General features: G+C 43.1%; 1 protein-coding gene across 4 annotated transcripts in view; it reads right to left on the bottom strand.

Annotated features, from left to right (window-relative positions):
• Positions 1-16,131, bottom strand: part of LRFN2 (leucine rich repeat and fibronectin type III domain containing 2) — a 562,124-nt gene that overhangs the window by 131,898 nt on the left and 414,095 nt on the right. For all 4 annotated transcript variants that reach the window (XM_040430756.1, XM_040430758.1, XM_040430759.1 and 1 more), the window contains one exon: positions 184-1,577. In XM_040430756.1, coding sequence (XP_040286690.1) covers positions 184-1,556 — 1,373 coding nt within the window. In that variant the 5' untranslated portion in view covers positions 1,557-1,577. The remainder of the gene's footprint in view (positions 1-183; positions 1,578-16,131) is intronic.

Below are 16,131 nucleotides of genomic sequence, written 5' to 3'. Positions count from 1 at the left end.
TGGGCAGCACTGTATATATATATATATATATATATATATATATATTTGAGAGAAAATATCAGTTCTTCTTACCTTCTAGTCATAAAAAAGTAAGATTTTATTTTCATTATAACTTACACAAATTTGAGTTTTTTTTAGTGACTGCTATTACCTTTTTGTAAAACATTAAAGGTTATACTTTACCTGTAGATTAGAACTTCATCATCTGAGCAATTGTATTGAAGTTGGTACATTTTAACTTTGGGAGCAGACTTGCTCACTGACCACTTAACTAGTGCAGAAGTAGTCGTCACCTCTGACACTACAACAGCCCTCTCGGGTTGAGTCTTGACTTCTCCTCGGTTAGTTTTGCTAGAACTGGTAATATCGGAAAGCCGTGATTTGGGTGGAGCAGCACGGCCTGTGCCATTGCTGAGATGTGGCAGCTGGACAATGGATAACTCAACCGGTGCCGTTAACTCTCCGGCAGCATTTGCCGCAATACAAGTGAAGGTCCCATAATCCTTGGATGTGGTTATTAAGATATCTAAAGTGCCATTATCATAAACAGTTGTCCTGGAGGAATTTCCAATCAAGCGTCCATCTGGAGCAACCCAATGGATAACTGGTGCTGGATCTCCAACCGCTTTACATTTTAAGGAAGCAGTTTGACCTTCCAAAACCAGCAGCTTCTGAGTATGCTGCGTAATTAATGGTGGTTCACAAACAAATTCCTCTTCTCGAACATACCAGAAATACCTTCCTTTCAATGCAGAAGGTGACGCACAAGTTTCCATATCATCTTCCCTGTCAAGCCTCCTCAACCATAGTAGCTCACAATTACAATGAAGTGGATTACCTCCAAAGCTTAGGGACAAAGGGGGCAGGAAAGGTGTCGCAGAGATCATGGACATTTGAGACCTTGCAAAGATTGGATCTGGAGGTAGTTTTTGTAGCCTGTTAGAAGTCAAATCAAGCCTGGCCAACTTATTGAGGTCCTGAAAAGTTCCCTCTGTAATGTAAGATAAAAGATTATGGTCCAAACTGAGCTGATGCAAATTTATCATCCTTCGTACGGCGTCCCAAGGAATTGTTACAAGATTGTTGTAAGAAAGATCAAGGTCTTCCAGAGTCTGTAAGAGGTCTTCAAAAGCATCATCTGCGATACCATTGAGTTGGTTATTATTCATGATCAAGTGTTGGAGATTGATAAGCCCTCGAAATATGTCATCTCCCAAACTGGTCAATCTATTACTGTCCAAATGCAAAGATCGAAGGCTCTCGAGATCCACAAAAGAAAAAGGCTGAATAATACTGATGGTGTTTCTAGATAATGTAAGGTCCACAAGACCTGTCATGTTGGCAAAGTCTTGTCGGTTGATGCTTATGATAAAATTACCCCCGAGACGAAGTTCAACTGTCCTCCGGTCAATGTCTACAGGTACAAAAAGTAAACCTTTGGAAGGACACAACGTTCCTAGCGATTCTGACAGGTTTTGACAGACACAGTATTTTGGACATGAGTTGACCACTACTGCCATTCCAAACACCAGAAGACTGCAGAGGATTTTTTCCATTGTAAGTCCAGAGAAAGAAGCCTGCAACGAGAGAATACAAGAACACGTTAATATTGATACGTTTATATCTTTGTATACATGAATGTATTCCACAGTGTTCATAAGTTTTTATAAAATATATATAAAAGAGTTCAGGAGGGGCCTGGATGTATTTCTGGAATGTAATAATATTACAGGCTATAGCTACTAGAGAGTGGTCGTTGATCCAGGGAGTTATTCTGATGCCTGATCGGAGTCAGGAAGGATTTTTTTCCCCTAAAGTAGGTAAAATTGGCTTCTACCTTACAGGGATTTTTTTGCCTTCTTCTGGATCAACTTGTAGGATAACAGGCTGAACTGGATGGACGGAGGGATTTTTTCAGCCTTATAAACTATGTTACTATGTATTAAGTATAATCTTAATACATTCTTGAAACAAACCTCATGATAGCCCAATAACCTTGTAGAAACCACAAATCAAAATGCTCTCCTCCCCAGCTTTCTGTAGATAAAGCTTAGTCATTGTCATGTGTAAAATTATTAATTTTATTTTAAACTTATGTTTCAGTTTCTCGTCATGGCCGTAGTATGGCTGCATTTTTGTACATTGGGCATCTATCGAGGTGCATGTGCCTTCCATTGGATAGATGTTGTGTAATTTTTATCATAAGTTCATACATCTTACTGTAACTGTACTGACAAATCTTCCCAAATAAATGGTTCTATTCACTGCCAACAGGCAGATATCTTGAAAAACTTGCATAGCTGACACAAAGTGTCTTAGAAAGTTATAGTAGGTTTCATTGAACACTGAATAGAAGGTTGTTTTTGAGACTACAAAAACCTATGGCCTATCCTTAAAAAAGGTAATTGATATTTGATTGGTGGGGTTCTAACTCCCAGCAACAAACTGAAGGACCTGTGGCCCATAGTTTTTTTTTTTTTTTATCAGGCACAGTGCCATATAGTTGGTAGTGGTCATTCCTGGTATTGCAGCTAAGTTCCATTCACTTGAATGGGGATGAGCTTCAGGAGTCAGACCCCCACCGATCTGATGGTCTGTCATAAGGATTTTCATGTCCTGGAAAACTCCTTTAAACCTTATTTACATAAAACCAGATGTCCCCTTATTAGTGATGATTTTAATTAAGTGATGCCAGTGATATATTTTCAAAAATCTTAATTTACTGTTTTTGTTTTTTTAATTATTAATTCTCCAAACTAATTAGAAAATAATTCATAAACTGAAATAACATCATCTGTTTTATTACAGTTCTCTTTAATTACCAGAAAAACTGCACAGCCGGGTCCACACGGAGATTTATTCTCTATTCCCAAAAACATGAAAACTAATGCTTGCTGGTATTTTTTATGCTGTTTTAAGGCATATTTAGAAATGTGCCTTTTTGTACAATTGTTTTTTAGGCTTATTCTTAAAGGGAATGTGTCATCAGAAAATTACCTAAAATAACTGTTAAATCACTTTTCATGTTTAACATAATTTTTAAATAATTTTACATGATGTTATTTTTAATTTTCCATGTCACTTTTTATATGCAAACTAAAACCAAAAATACTGACGCTTTTGCACTGGCCACTATGTCTTATAATTGTTGTGATACCACCTCTGTGTATAGATAAGACAGGATCCACCATTCACAATAGGTGATTGTCAGAGCTTATCTATTCCCTCACTGTTCAATGACCTCGGCACAGGTCACATAGCATGCCCAGAAAACCCTCCCATAGAAGTCAGTGGTCCTCTCCTGTCCATTGTGTCTATGGCACAGGGGGCCACCATAAAGCTATTTTATTAATGCTTTCTAAATTCTGTTAAAGGGTTTCTGTCACCCCACAAAACTCATATATATATTTTTTTGGATAGTTAGATTCCTCATAGCGCGATATAGGAGAATATAATAGTCTTACTTACTTTCATGCGGCCGATTCTTTAGAAAACGAAGTTTTATAATATGCAAATCAGGGCTCTACCAGCAAGTAGGGCGTCTACTTGCTGGTAGCCGCAGCAGAAATCCGCCCCCTCCTCTTGTTGATTGACAGGGCCAGCCGTGATCTCCTCCTCCGGCCGGCCCTGTCAGTATTTCAAAAATCGCGCGCCTCTGTTCATTCGGTGCAGGCGCTCTGAGATGAGGAGGCTCGTCTCCTCAGCACTCCCTCAGTGCGCCTGCGCCGATGACGTCTTCTCTTTCGGTGATGTCATCGGCGCAGGCGCACTGAGGGAGTGCTGAGGAGACGAGCCTCCTCATCTCAGAGCGCCTGCGCCGAATGAACAGAGGCGCGCGATTTTTGAAATACTGACAGGGCCGGCCGGAGGAGGAGATCACGGCTGGCCCTGTCAATCAACAAGAGGAGGGGGCGGATTTCTGCTGCGGCTACCAGCAAGTAGACGCCCTACTTGCTGGTAGAGCCCTGATTTGCATATTCTAAAACTTCATTTTATAAAGAATCGGCCGCATGAAAGTAAGTAAGACTATTATATTCTCCTATATCGTGCTATAAGGAATATAACTATCCAAAAAAAAAAATATGAGTTTTGTGGGGTGACAGAAACCCTTTAAGAACAGCTCATGCAAGATGGCCGCCCCCATAATAGTGTTAAGAAAAAAATAATAATCAACAATCAGAAAATAAAAACTGATTAGAAAAAAGGGATATGTGCGTCTATCTGGTTTCAACTGGCAGATAACAGTTTTGGTGACACATTTCCTTTAAGTTCTGTTGAGAATCCTGTGAAGAAAAACAACATAAAATGTAATATCTTCAGCATGCTGTATTTTTTAGAAGGATTGCACCCCCAATATGCTCCAAACCACTGTAGACCTTTAAAACATTTATAATAGACCCCTAAAAAACTTCTAGAGTTGTGTGAAAAAATGGCCTTTCTGGACCAAAATAAAACGGCATATGAAAATTTTCTAAAAACGACAGTATACGAAAACACCACACCTAGAATATGATGCATCAATGTGAGAGCCAAAATGAGGTTGGAGCACCAGGCTTCATCGTCTGTACAGGGTGAGCCATACTCATCTTCCTGGCACATTCTATTTTCTGTGAATATGATCAAGCTACTCATTCTCAGACTGGGTCATTGATCTCCTGTACTTGCTTGAATATGAAAGTGTTCTACTTGGGAAACATTGTTTTTCTCCAAAAGTTCTATTATGTTTATGATTGTATTTCCATATTGCATGTGTGATTGTTGTACATTTTCTTTGATGTAATGAGTAACGTAATGAGACGTTCTGGTAGTATGGTGGTGGTTGGCCCAATGGCAAAGGGTAGGTCTTGGCAGCAAGAGGGTAATGAGCCTACCAGTTGGCCCAGTTGAAGGGTGGTAGGTACAACAGTCCTGATAGCCATTCAGTGGGAGGCTGGACATATTACAGAATCTTCTTCAGAACCGTCTAATGATGTTGGGGAAAGCAGGGATGCATGGACTTTGCACCATTGGAGGACAGGGAGAAAGACCCAATCAATAAGTTAGATTGGCTCTGCGCATCGTTTGTATGTATCCACATTTTCTGAGCATGCATTCCCTATAGATAGGTTGGGTTCACTGAAGAAGACGCTAGGAGAGAAGTGAATTGAGCCCAAGGCAGAAGGCTGGATCTTAGGCTTTGCTGCAAACTTTTGCCCTGTTGAACCAGTGTGGGAAGAGGAAACCACAAAAGAGGAACCTAAGCCATAGGATAGCCAGCAATCAAACTGTCAACCAAAATAACTGTGGTGTTTTTGGGCCTCCAGCTAAGCAGTTCTTCATCAGAGAGACAGAGGACTGCTATTTGGCCTGGCTATGTCTGGAACCTCACACGTAATCCTTGTTGTGCTAACATCAGGGCATGTAAACAGACACATGGTCTTGGACATACATTCATTAGCAGCCTTTATTCACAACCACTTCATATAGTGAACTGTGCCGTGCACAGTGTCTTTCAATACTGATGGAGGTGTTGGGCCATACTGCCTTTCATTAGCATAATCCTATCTACAGCACAAAGTAACCAACCCCTATAACCTATCAGAAGTTTCTTGTACAACCCAGAGGTAATTCATTAAAACACAGGAAGAACGTGCAAAGTCCCCACAGATTAGTGTCTATATGTGAAATATAAGGAATTTTCTACTTAGGAGGACCACCCTCTCAACCAGGGTGGAAGAAAGAAGCCACCAGGTTTTCCTGTTCGAGGACCCAGCTGCCTATCGTATTTCCGAACATTTGCACTACACACACACACACACACACTGTTGTACAGTAGATTTCCAAATACAAATCAAGGGATCATGCCATCACAACCAGGAATAGGTATGTGGTCATGTGGTATGTTGCACTGCAGTGGAAAGCGTTACAGAAAGGGCCAAACTTCGGGGGCTTATTTTGCTAGCAAAACAATAAAATCAATTGATAAAATATATTACAAAAGTTACCTTTAGGGCACTTTATTTTTTTTCCTGCAAAACACTTAAAAAAAACGCAACAAAACTGCAATGTAAAGTAATCTCCAAAAACATAGATCTGTTCAGGGCTGTGCAGGAATGCAGGCCTGGAGGCTAAATTGCTGCCTCCCTGGTGTCTAAACAGAGTACTGCCTGTACTGTCTGAGGCAAGTGACTCAACTCACCTCATGGATGGTGCAACCCTGGTAGTACATCAGAAGATATAGTTCTCACTTCTGATGTAGGCTGTGTCTACCCCTGCATCATGGTTTTCATCCCTAATGAAGACCATGGCACTGAGCCACATCCATCATGTGACAGATTCCAACTGATAGAGTTATAATGAAATCCATTAGGTTCCACCAAGATGTCCATCGTTTTGACTAGTGTTGAGCGAAGCGAAGCATTTGAAGCAGAGGAAAACTTTGATTCGAAACAAATCAAAATTTCCTTGCGCTTCGTGGTAATGAATCAGGTTTTCCTAAAATTATGTGTTACAAAGCGAAACTAAGTGTAGAGAAGACAAGCCTGGGGACGCAGATAGCCGTCCCCTGTGATGTCACATTCCTTTAAAACCCTCATCCCACACAATCTCTGTCATCGTCCTGTGAGCTGAGCATAGGGAGAGATGTTACAAGCACTCATGCGCTAGAAATAGTGTTGCTGAAAACGATTAATAGAAGAATATTGGAGAGGGAGACTGCAGAGAGAATGTAGGGAGAGTGCAGGGAGAATGTAGGGAGAGTGCAGGGACAGTGCAGAGAGAATGTAGGGAGAGTGCAGGGAGAATGTAGGGAGAGTGCAGGGAGAATGTAGGGAGAGTGCAGAGAGAATGTAGGGAGAGTGCAGAGAGAATGTAGGGAGAGTGTAGGGAGAGTGCAGGGAGAGTGCAGGGAGAATGTAGGGAGAGTGCAGAGAGAATGTAGGGAGAGTGCAGGGAGAATGTAGGGAGAGTGCAGAGAGAATGTAGGAAGAGTGCAGAGAGAATGTAGGGAGAGTGTAGGGAGAGTGCAGGGAGAGTGCAGGGAGAGTGCAGAGAGAATGTAGGGAGATTGCAGGGACAGTGCAGGGAGACTTATGCTGCATCAGTTTTACTTATTCCTACATCAGCTGTAAACATAATTCAATACCAATAAGATGGAAGCCTTTATTATTCCTGTGCCAGCGTGCCAACCAATACCATCCAGTCTGCAGGCCAGGTTTTAATGACCACCATCTTTTGCTGGCTTTACAAATCTTCCTTCAAATTCTCCTTGTACTAGAAAAGTCAGCAAGATGCAGAGAGAGGAGGAGATGGATGTTCCCGATGACTTATTCTCATCGATATTAGATGATGTGCAAAAGGAGGAAAAGCAGATGGCAGAAGAAGCGCTCCCACCTGTAGGGCAGGAGAAGTGGGTATGCCAGAGCTGATTAGTATTCAGTGTTTACTGTTAAATAACCTGCAGGAGGTTTCAGACCAGAACAGCAATAATCTGCATATTGTCCCCCCACCTAACCAGCCAAACCCCAGACCAACAACAGCCCCTGTTTGAAGGTGCCGGGCGGCCATTACCAATGAGCAAGGACTATACATTGTGGTCTTTATTATTACATAAAAGGCTAATTTTCCACGCAGTTCTTCACCACAGCATGGCCGCTGCGTGTAGCCGTACCCTAAGGCAGAATGGCCTGGGTATACCTGATTTATAGCAATTCATGACAAAAATAATTCATACAACTAATCAAATTTCTCAACGAACTTCAGTGAAGTTGCCGAATGGAATTTTTCAAAACTTAGCGGATCTCTAGTTATGACAGTAAAATTTGGTCTGTATTCAAAGGTGACGAAATGTGTGATGGAGACGAAATATGTGATGGAGGTTCCGACCCAGATGTGAATAGAGCCTTACCAATACATGGACGTTGTCAGTATTGTGTGGAATGGTGAGAGCAGAAATGATTTAGGCCTCGTCCATATTTCTGTGTCATTTTCAAGTCCTTGAAAAAAGCGCCCTTGTTTCATCTTTGAAGATGTCCATGAAGGATCCGTGTTTGGTCCATGTGTCTTCAGTGAAAAATGGATGCCATCCGTGTTATGTCCGTGATTTTCACAGACCCATTGACTTCAGTGGGCGTGATTGACCGCATCTCGGACCAAAATAGAGCATGTCTCCTGGTCAGTAAAATAATACTGATGTGTGAGCAGACACATTCAAATCAATGGGTACGTGTGCTGTCCATGGAAAATGTGGATCGTACAAGTCAGTGAAAAACGGAAATGTGGACTAGGCCTTAAGACAATGCCTGGCATGGCCATGATCGCCCAGATCCTTCAAAGAATATTGCTGCAGGCAGAGACTGTGGAAATGTTGTTAGGTTTAACCTTTGCGGCAAATCCGAGATATTCTCATTCTGAACAACGGAGGAGAACATTTCTAAACATTCGCTCCTCTGTCCTGTAGAGCAGCCAGCGGAGAAGCAATGTTCTCGACTTCCGCATATAATAGTTACAGAGGTAACAATTTTTTATGAGAAATTCAAACTAAAACAATCTTTTTCAATAATGTTACCAAAGAAATATCTCTCTGTTCCCTGACTGTAGAGACAGAGGACACCAGTGGTGGGGACTGGAGACCAAGAGCTGCTGGGTAGGATGTCAGTAGAGATGAGCAAAAGTTTGAATAATTTGGCAACTTCACCAAAGTTAGCCAAGAAATTTCATTAGTTATGAATTAATTTGTCTCAAATGGCTATAAAGCAGGTATACCCAGGCCACTCCGCTTTAGGATATGCAACACAGAGCTGCCGTGCTGCGGGAAGGTTGTGGCCAGGGTGTGGTTAGGTGGGGGACAATTTGCATATTATTGCTGCTCTGGCCTGCAACCTCCTGCGGGTTATTTGACAGTAAACACAGAGGCCCTGATTTATCATATCTTCTGGCATCAAAAAGTCACAAAAATAGGGCTTTTGCAACTTTTTTGCACTCACTTGCACAAAATTTTGTGACTTTTTGCATTTTTACACCACTCACTCCAGTGTTGTAATGTGGATGGAAAAGTGGGTGTGGTTAGATATGTTAATGAGCTCTCAGTCCAGTAGGAGGGTGAAGTAGGAAAACTGGAGGAGCTTCTCTAGACAAAGGAGTTAGGTCTAAAGATAAGACAAATTTATCAAGTAACATGTGACATTTTATAAATGTGGCACAAAGTACAACAATGTAGACTCAAGTAAAACTGACTTTCTCCCTCATGATAAATTCCCCCCAGAATATTAATCAGCTTTGGCATACCCACTTCTCCAACCCCAGCATTCTCCTGCCCTACCGGTGGGAGCCCTTCTTCTGCCATCTGCTTTTTCTCCTTTTCTAAATTATCCAATATCGATGAAAATAAGTCATCAGGAACATCCAGCTCCTCCTCTCTCTGCATCTTGCTGACTTTTCTAGGATATGGAGACCAAGAAGGATCATTTGGAAGAAGTAAAGCTAGCAGAAGATGAGGATGGTCATCATTAAGACCTGGCCCCCCTAAGGGTTGCAGACTGGATGGTATAATAAAGGCATCCATCTTATTAGGATTGAATTATGTTTATGGCTGATGTAGGAATAAGTAAATGTAGGAATAAATAAAACTGATGCAGCATAAGTCTTCCTGCTGTCTCCCTGCACTCTCCCTACATTCTCCCTGCACTCTCCCTGCCTTCTCTCTGCACTCTCTTTGCTGTTTCCCTGCCCTATTCCTATATTCTCCCTGCATTCTCCCTGCATTCTCCCTGCACTCTCCCTGCACTCTCCCTGCACTCTCCCTGCACTCTCCCTGCATTCTCCCTGCACTCTTTCTGCATTCTCTCTGCATTCTCCATACATTCTCCCTGCACTCTTTCTGCATTCTCTCTGCACTCCCCCTACATTCTCTCTGCACTCTCTCTACATTATCCCTGCACTCTTTCTGCATTCTCTCTGCACTCTCCCTACATTCTCTATGCACTCTCTCTACATTTTCTCTGCACTCTCCCTACATTCTCCCTGCACTCTCCCTACGTTCTCTCTGCATTCTCCCTGCACTCTCCCTGCATTCTCCCTGCATTCTCCCTGCACTCTCCCTGCATTCTCCCTGCATTCTCCCTGCACTCTTTCTGCATTCTCTCTGCACTTTCCATACATTCTCCCTGCACTCTTTCTGCGCTCTCCATACATTCTCCCTGCACTCTCTCCACATTCTCTCTGCACTCTCCCTACATTCTCTCTGCACTCTCCCTACATTCTCTCTGCACTCTCCCTACATTCTCTCTGCACTCTCCCTCTCCAATATCCTTCTATTGATCATTTTCAGCAACACTGTCCTTAGTGCATGAGCTCTTGCCACATCTCTCCCTATGCTCAGCTCACAGGACAATGGCAGAGACTGTGTGGGATGAGGGTTTTGTAGGGCTGTGACATCACAGGGGCTGGCTGCTGATTGGCTGGCTGCATGGCATTATGGGTGATCCCTTGTTCCTGGGTTTCTTACTTTCACTTTGTAACACGTGCAGCCGCCATTTTCGGAAAAACTGATTCATTACCACAAAGCGCAAGGAAATTCGTATTTGTTGCAAATCGAAGTTTTCCTAAACTTTGGACCAAATTCTGCTTCGAATGCTGCGTTCAACACGGGATGATGGTTTGGAAATTGTTATATCTTGCCACCAGATAAGCACTTTTTAAATGAAATCTAGAAGTCCTCACCCAGCAGGTGCCTCATGCATCCACCACCTGGAGGACCAGAAGCTCTTTTAGTCTCATAGCTATCTATCTATCTATCTATCTATCTATCTATCTATCTATCTATCTCTTTTTCTATCTATCTATCTAGAAAGACGAAAAAAAACAGCAGCACACCATGAATTTCAAAAAGAACTTGTGCGGTTTATTCACCCAATGTCAGGGTGCAGCAACGCTTCAACCGCTTGTTGCGGTCTTTTTTCAAGCTCTATCTATCTATCTAATATCTATCTATCTATCTATCTATCTATCTATCTATCATATCTATCCCTTTATCTATCTATCTCATATACACTGCTCAAAAAAATTAAGGGAACACTTAAACAACACAATGTAACTCCAAGTCAATCACACTTCTGTGAAATCAAACTGTCCACTTAGGAAGCAACACTGAGTGACAATCAATTTCACATGCTGTTGTGCAAATGGGATAGACAACAGGTGGAAATTATAGGCAATTAGCAAGACACCCCCAATAAAGTAGTGGTTCTGCAGGTGGTGACCACAGACCACTTCTCAGTTCCTATGCTTCCTGGCTGATGTTTTGGTCACTTTTGAATGCTGGCGGTGCTTTCACTCTAGTGGTAGCATGAGACGGAGTCTACAACCCCCACAAGTGGCTCAGGTAGTGCAGCTTATCCAGGATGGCACATCAATGCGAGCTGTGGCAAGAAGGTTTGCTGTGTCTGTCAGCGTAGTGTCCAGAGCATGGAGGCGCTACCAGGAGACAGGCCAGTACATCAGGAGACGTGGAGGAGGCCGTAGGAGGGCAACAACCCAGCAGCAGGACCGCTACCTCCGCCTTTGTGCAAGGATTAACAGGAGGAGCACTGCCAGAGCCCTGTAAAATGACCTCCAGCAGGCCACAAATGTGCATGTGTCTGCTCAAACGGTTAGAAACAGACTCCATGAGGGTGATATGAGGGCCCGACGTCCACAGGTGCGGGTTGTGCTTACAGCCCAACACCGTGCAGGACATTTGGCATTTGCCAGAGAACACCAAGATTGGCAAATTCGCCACTGGCGCCCTGTGCTCTTCACAGATGAAAGCAGGTTCACACTGAGCACATGTGACAGACGTGACAGAGTCTGGAGACGCCGTGGAGAACATTCTGCTGCCTGCAACATCCTCCAGCATGACCGGTTTGGCATTTGCCAGATAACACCAAGATTGGCAAATTCGCCACTGACGCCCTGTGCTCTTCACAGATATAAGCAGGTTCACACTGAGCACATGTGACAGACGTGACAGAGTCTTGAGACGCCGTGGAAAACGTTATGCTGCCTGCAACATCCTCCAGCATGACCGGTTTGGCATTGGGTCAGTTATGGTGTAGGGTGGCATTTCTTTGGAGGGCCGCACAGCCCTCCATGTGCTCGCCAGAGGTAGCCTGACTGCCATTAGGTACCGAGATGAGATCCTCAGACCCCTTGTGAGACCATATGCTGGTGCGGTTGGCCCTGGGTTCCTCCTAATGCAAGACAATGCTAGACCTCATGTGGCTGGAGTGTGTCAGCAGTTTCTGCAAGACGAAGGCATTGATGCTATGGACTGGCCCGCCCGTTCCCCAGACCTGAATCCAATTGAGCACATCTGGGACATCATGTCTCGCTCTATCCACCAACGTCACGTTGCACCACAGACTGTCCAGGAGTTGGCAGATGCTTTAGTCCAGGTCTGGGAGGAGATCCCTCAGGAGACCGTCCGCCACCTCATCAGGAGCATGCACAGGCGTTGTAGGGGGGTCATACAGGCACGTGGAGGCCACACACACTACTGATCCTCATTTTGGCTTGTTTTAAGGACATTACATCAAAGTTGGATCAGCCTGTAGTGTGTTTTTCCACTTTAATTTTGAGTGTGACTCCAAATCCAGACCTCCATGGGTTGAAAAATTTGATTTCCATTTTTTAATTTTTGTGTGATTTTGTTGTCAGCACATTCAACTATGTAAAGAACAAAGTATTTCAGAAGAATATTTAATTAACTCAGATCTAGGATGTGTTATTTTTGTGTTCCCTTTATTTTTTTGAGCAGTGTAAAATATCGATATATCTCATATCCATTATCTATCTTTCTATCTATTATCTATCTATCTATCTATCTATCTATCTATCTATCTATCTATCTATCTATTATCTATCTATCTCATATCTATTTATCTATCTATCTATTATCTATCATCTATTATCTATCTATCTATCTATCTATCTCATATCTATCTATCTATCTATCTATCTATCTATCTATCTATCTATCTATCTATCTACCCCCCTTATCTTCCAGCAGACATTCAGTTTGTAGCAGTAACCGCCAAGGATACATTGGCCTTGATAACCGCTGTAGCATATAAATACAGGAAATTTCCAGCCTTTTCTATTTTTTCCTTCCTTACCGCATGACAAAAAGGCAAGTTAACAGAACGTGTGTGCTTATGTTGGCGTGTGAAGTCGGAGCACAATACATCAGTAAGGCAGAAGAATTCCTCCGACGGTAAATGTTATATTTCTACATTACCTACAGCTGTGGGCGAATACCTGGGGATCGTGTCACCTCAGATCCTTCTATTCAAGAGAAAACTTAATGACAGCTACAAAAAAAGGAAAGGGAAAAAAACTGCAATCTTTTTTCTGGTGATTTGAATTCTCGGCGTCGACGCTGCTTTGATGCTCCGACGAGGTGGCTGCTTCTTGCTGTGGGAAACGCTACAGACTCCCATTGCACAAGGGTTAACCTGACCGCATTTTCACAGACTGAAAAGTGGTGCCAATTACATTCCAATTTGGACCTCGTTAGAGCTCATGGAGTGTGGGGCGTTAATTATCGAGAACAAAATCTTTTTCATTGCTGAGATTACTTTCCCTTCAAATGGAAGATGGTGGTAACAGCAACAAGCAGGGGCGGAAAGGATGTTGAAGACTCCTGTCTCAAACTATTTTATCTAAGGTCCACCAAAAATTGTAATATGTGACTGTCTCCAATGTCCTTCTTTGCAGCAGGTAGACTTTAAGACCATTCAGTTCCTAGTTTGCCTCATGGAGATAGGTGGACCACCATGCTTGGTCCCAACCCCTTTGCTATTAGGTAGGGAGAACTTATGTAGGACGCCTGATCAAACATGGAGGTGGACGATTGGCCCAAGGGTCATGGAAAAGAATAGATGTATAAACCATGATTGGTTCTTTGCCCCCTCTCTTCGCTGTGTGGAACTGCTTTGACATGCAACCAAGGGTTCTAGTCTACCCTTGGCTTGTTGGCCAGTAGAAATTTCAATCACAGTATGAAAATTGTGCAACCTGACCCCAATGGTTTCCGATGGCAAAAAGCATTGCATCAGACCTAACCCAAACACCAGAAGTGCTATGGAGACATGGGATTTCTAGAGTGGGTTCCTTCTTTTAGGTCCACACACCTTAGGATATAGGCATGGTTCTTGTTTTGTAGACTTACTGTAGACCATAAATGGCCACCGTGAGGTGCAAAAGTGGCAACTGGCCCCATCTTCCCAACTGTTTGATGTTATCTGCTAATGGCCACCACTAGACTTTAGATCAAGTAAATGTTCCTGTCCTGGATTATAGCTATAGGAGATGCAGAGGCGCCAATGAAACCTGGGTCCTGATGCCTGAGGGGACCCAAAGATCTCTTTGCCACGTATGGCATACAAATGGTGCACGGTAGGTGAGGGTCCGTTGAAAATTTTGCCCTGGGTTTCTCGGAGCTTCAAGTTGCTACCTTGAATCGGTCCTAACTTTTTTCCTTGTGGATCATTTCTATGAGGTAACATCATCAAACTTGCATCATGAAGTCAGCAACCCCACCCCTAGACAGGGCGATTCTGCTCATATTATTGGATGAAGCTGTTGTTCTGGATTATCAGAACCGGCGCCACAATAGAGGAAAGTTAACAGCCACGTCTTGCAATATTTAAGCTTCGCGGCGCCTCAGCCATAAATGAACAGAAGTGTCTGCTGAGCGCAGCAGAAATGCGAGCTTTGAAGTCACCCGTTCACACAGCAGAACAGGAAACCTTACTGCGGAGGGCGACACGTGACGAGCTGCATCGCTTCTAGTTTGGGACATTTGAATAAAATATGCTGGAGCTTGTGTCAGACAACAATTACGGCGCGCTCCGCTTCGCCTCCGGCCTCTCAAGATTTACTCTTCGACTCCCTTACAGAACTAATAATGTTCTGCTATGATATTAACATAAAAGGTGGCCTGGGTATTAGAGCACAAAGCTGAAAAACAACATATTGTGAGCTTCACTTAAAGGGGAACTCCTCTGTTAAGCAACATTTTGCTTCTCGCATCTATATATTGTGTCAAGGGTATTTTATATATACTTTGGTTTACTTACAGTATCTTATACTATTCTTAAGCTTCAACATGGCTTCATTCCTTTTTGCATCCAGAGCAGCATTCACAATTCAGTGAGTGTATAAGTCGTTGTCACGACCCCTCCCCTGTGGACACTGAAGGTGAATGCAAAATAGTCTTGTATAATGCTTATATAATATATGTATAAAAAAGCTGCGTCTGCTGGCCGAGGAGCTTCTAACATTCAGGTTGCCCCACCACATTCAATCTCATGGAAGAATGCTGTTACAAAAACTGATAATGAAGAGATATGATGTTTGCTTACATACTATGGTGCCCCCTGGTGTTCAGTTACTTACATACTATGGGGCCCCCTGGTGCTCAGTTACTTACATACTATGGTGTCCTTTGGTGTTCTGTTACTTACATACTATGGTGCCCCCTGGTGTTCAGTTACTTACATACTATGGTGCCCCCTGGTGTTCAATTGCTTACATACTATGGTGCCCCCTGGTGTTCAGTTACTTACATACTATGGTGTCCTTTGGTGTTCAGTTACTTACATACTATGGTGCCCCCTGGTGTTCAGTTGCTTACATACTATGGTGCCCCCTGGTGTTCAGTTACTTACATACTATGGTGTCCTTTGGTGTTCAGTTACTTACATACTATGGTGCCCCCCGGTGTTCAGATACTTACATACTATGGTGCCCCCTGGTGTTCAGTTACTTACATACTATGGTGCCCCCTGGTGTTCAGTTGCTTACATACGATGGTGCCCCCTGGTGCTCAGTTACTTACATACTATGGTGTCCTTTGGTGTTCAGTTACTTACATACTATGGTGCCCCCTGGTGTTCAGTTACTTACATACTATGGTGCCCCCTGGTGTTCAGTTACTTACATACTATGGTGCCCCCTGGTGTTCAGTTACTTGCATACTATGGTGCCCCCTGGTGTTCAGTTACTTACATACTATGGTGCCCCCTGGTGTTCAGTTGCTTACATACTATGGTGCCCCCTGGTGTTCAGTTACTTACATACTATGGTGCCCCCCGGTGTTCAGTTACTTACATA

The sequence above is a fragment of the Bufo bufo genome, chromosome 4 (genome assembly GCF_905171765.1).
Source record: "Bufo bufo chromosome 4, aBufBuf1.1, whole genome shotgun sequence".
Taxonomy (NCBI): domain Eukaryota; kingdom Metazoa; phylum Chordata; class Amphibia; order Anura; family Bufonidae; genus Bufo; species Bufo bufo.
Note: the sequence above shows the minus strand (reverse complement) of the source record. Positions and strands in the feature narration are given on the sequence as shown.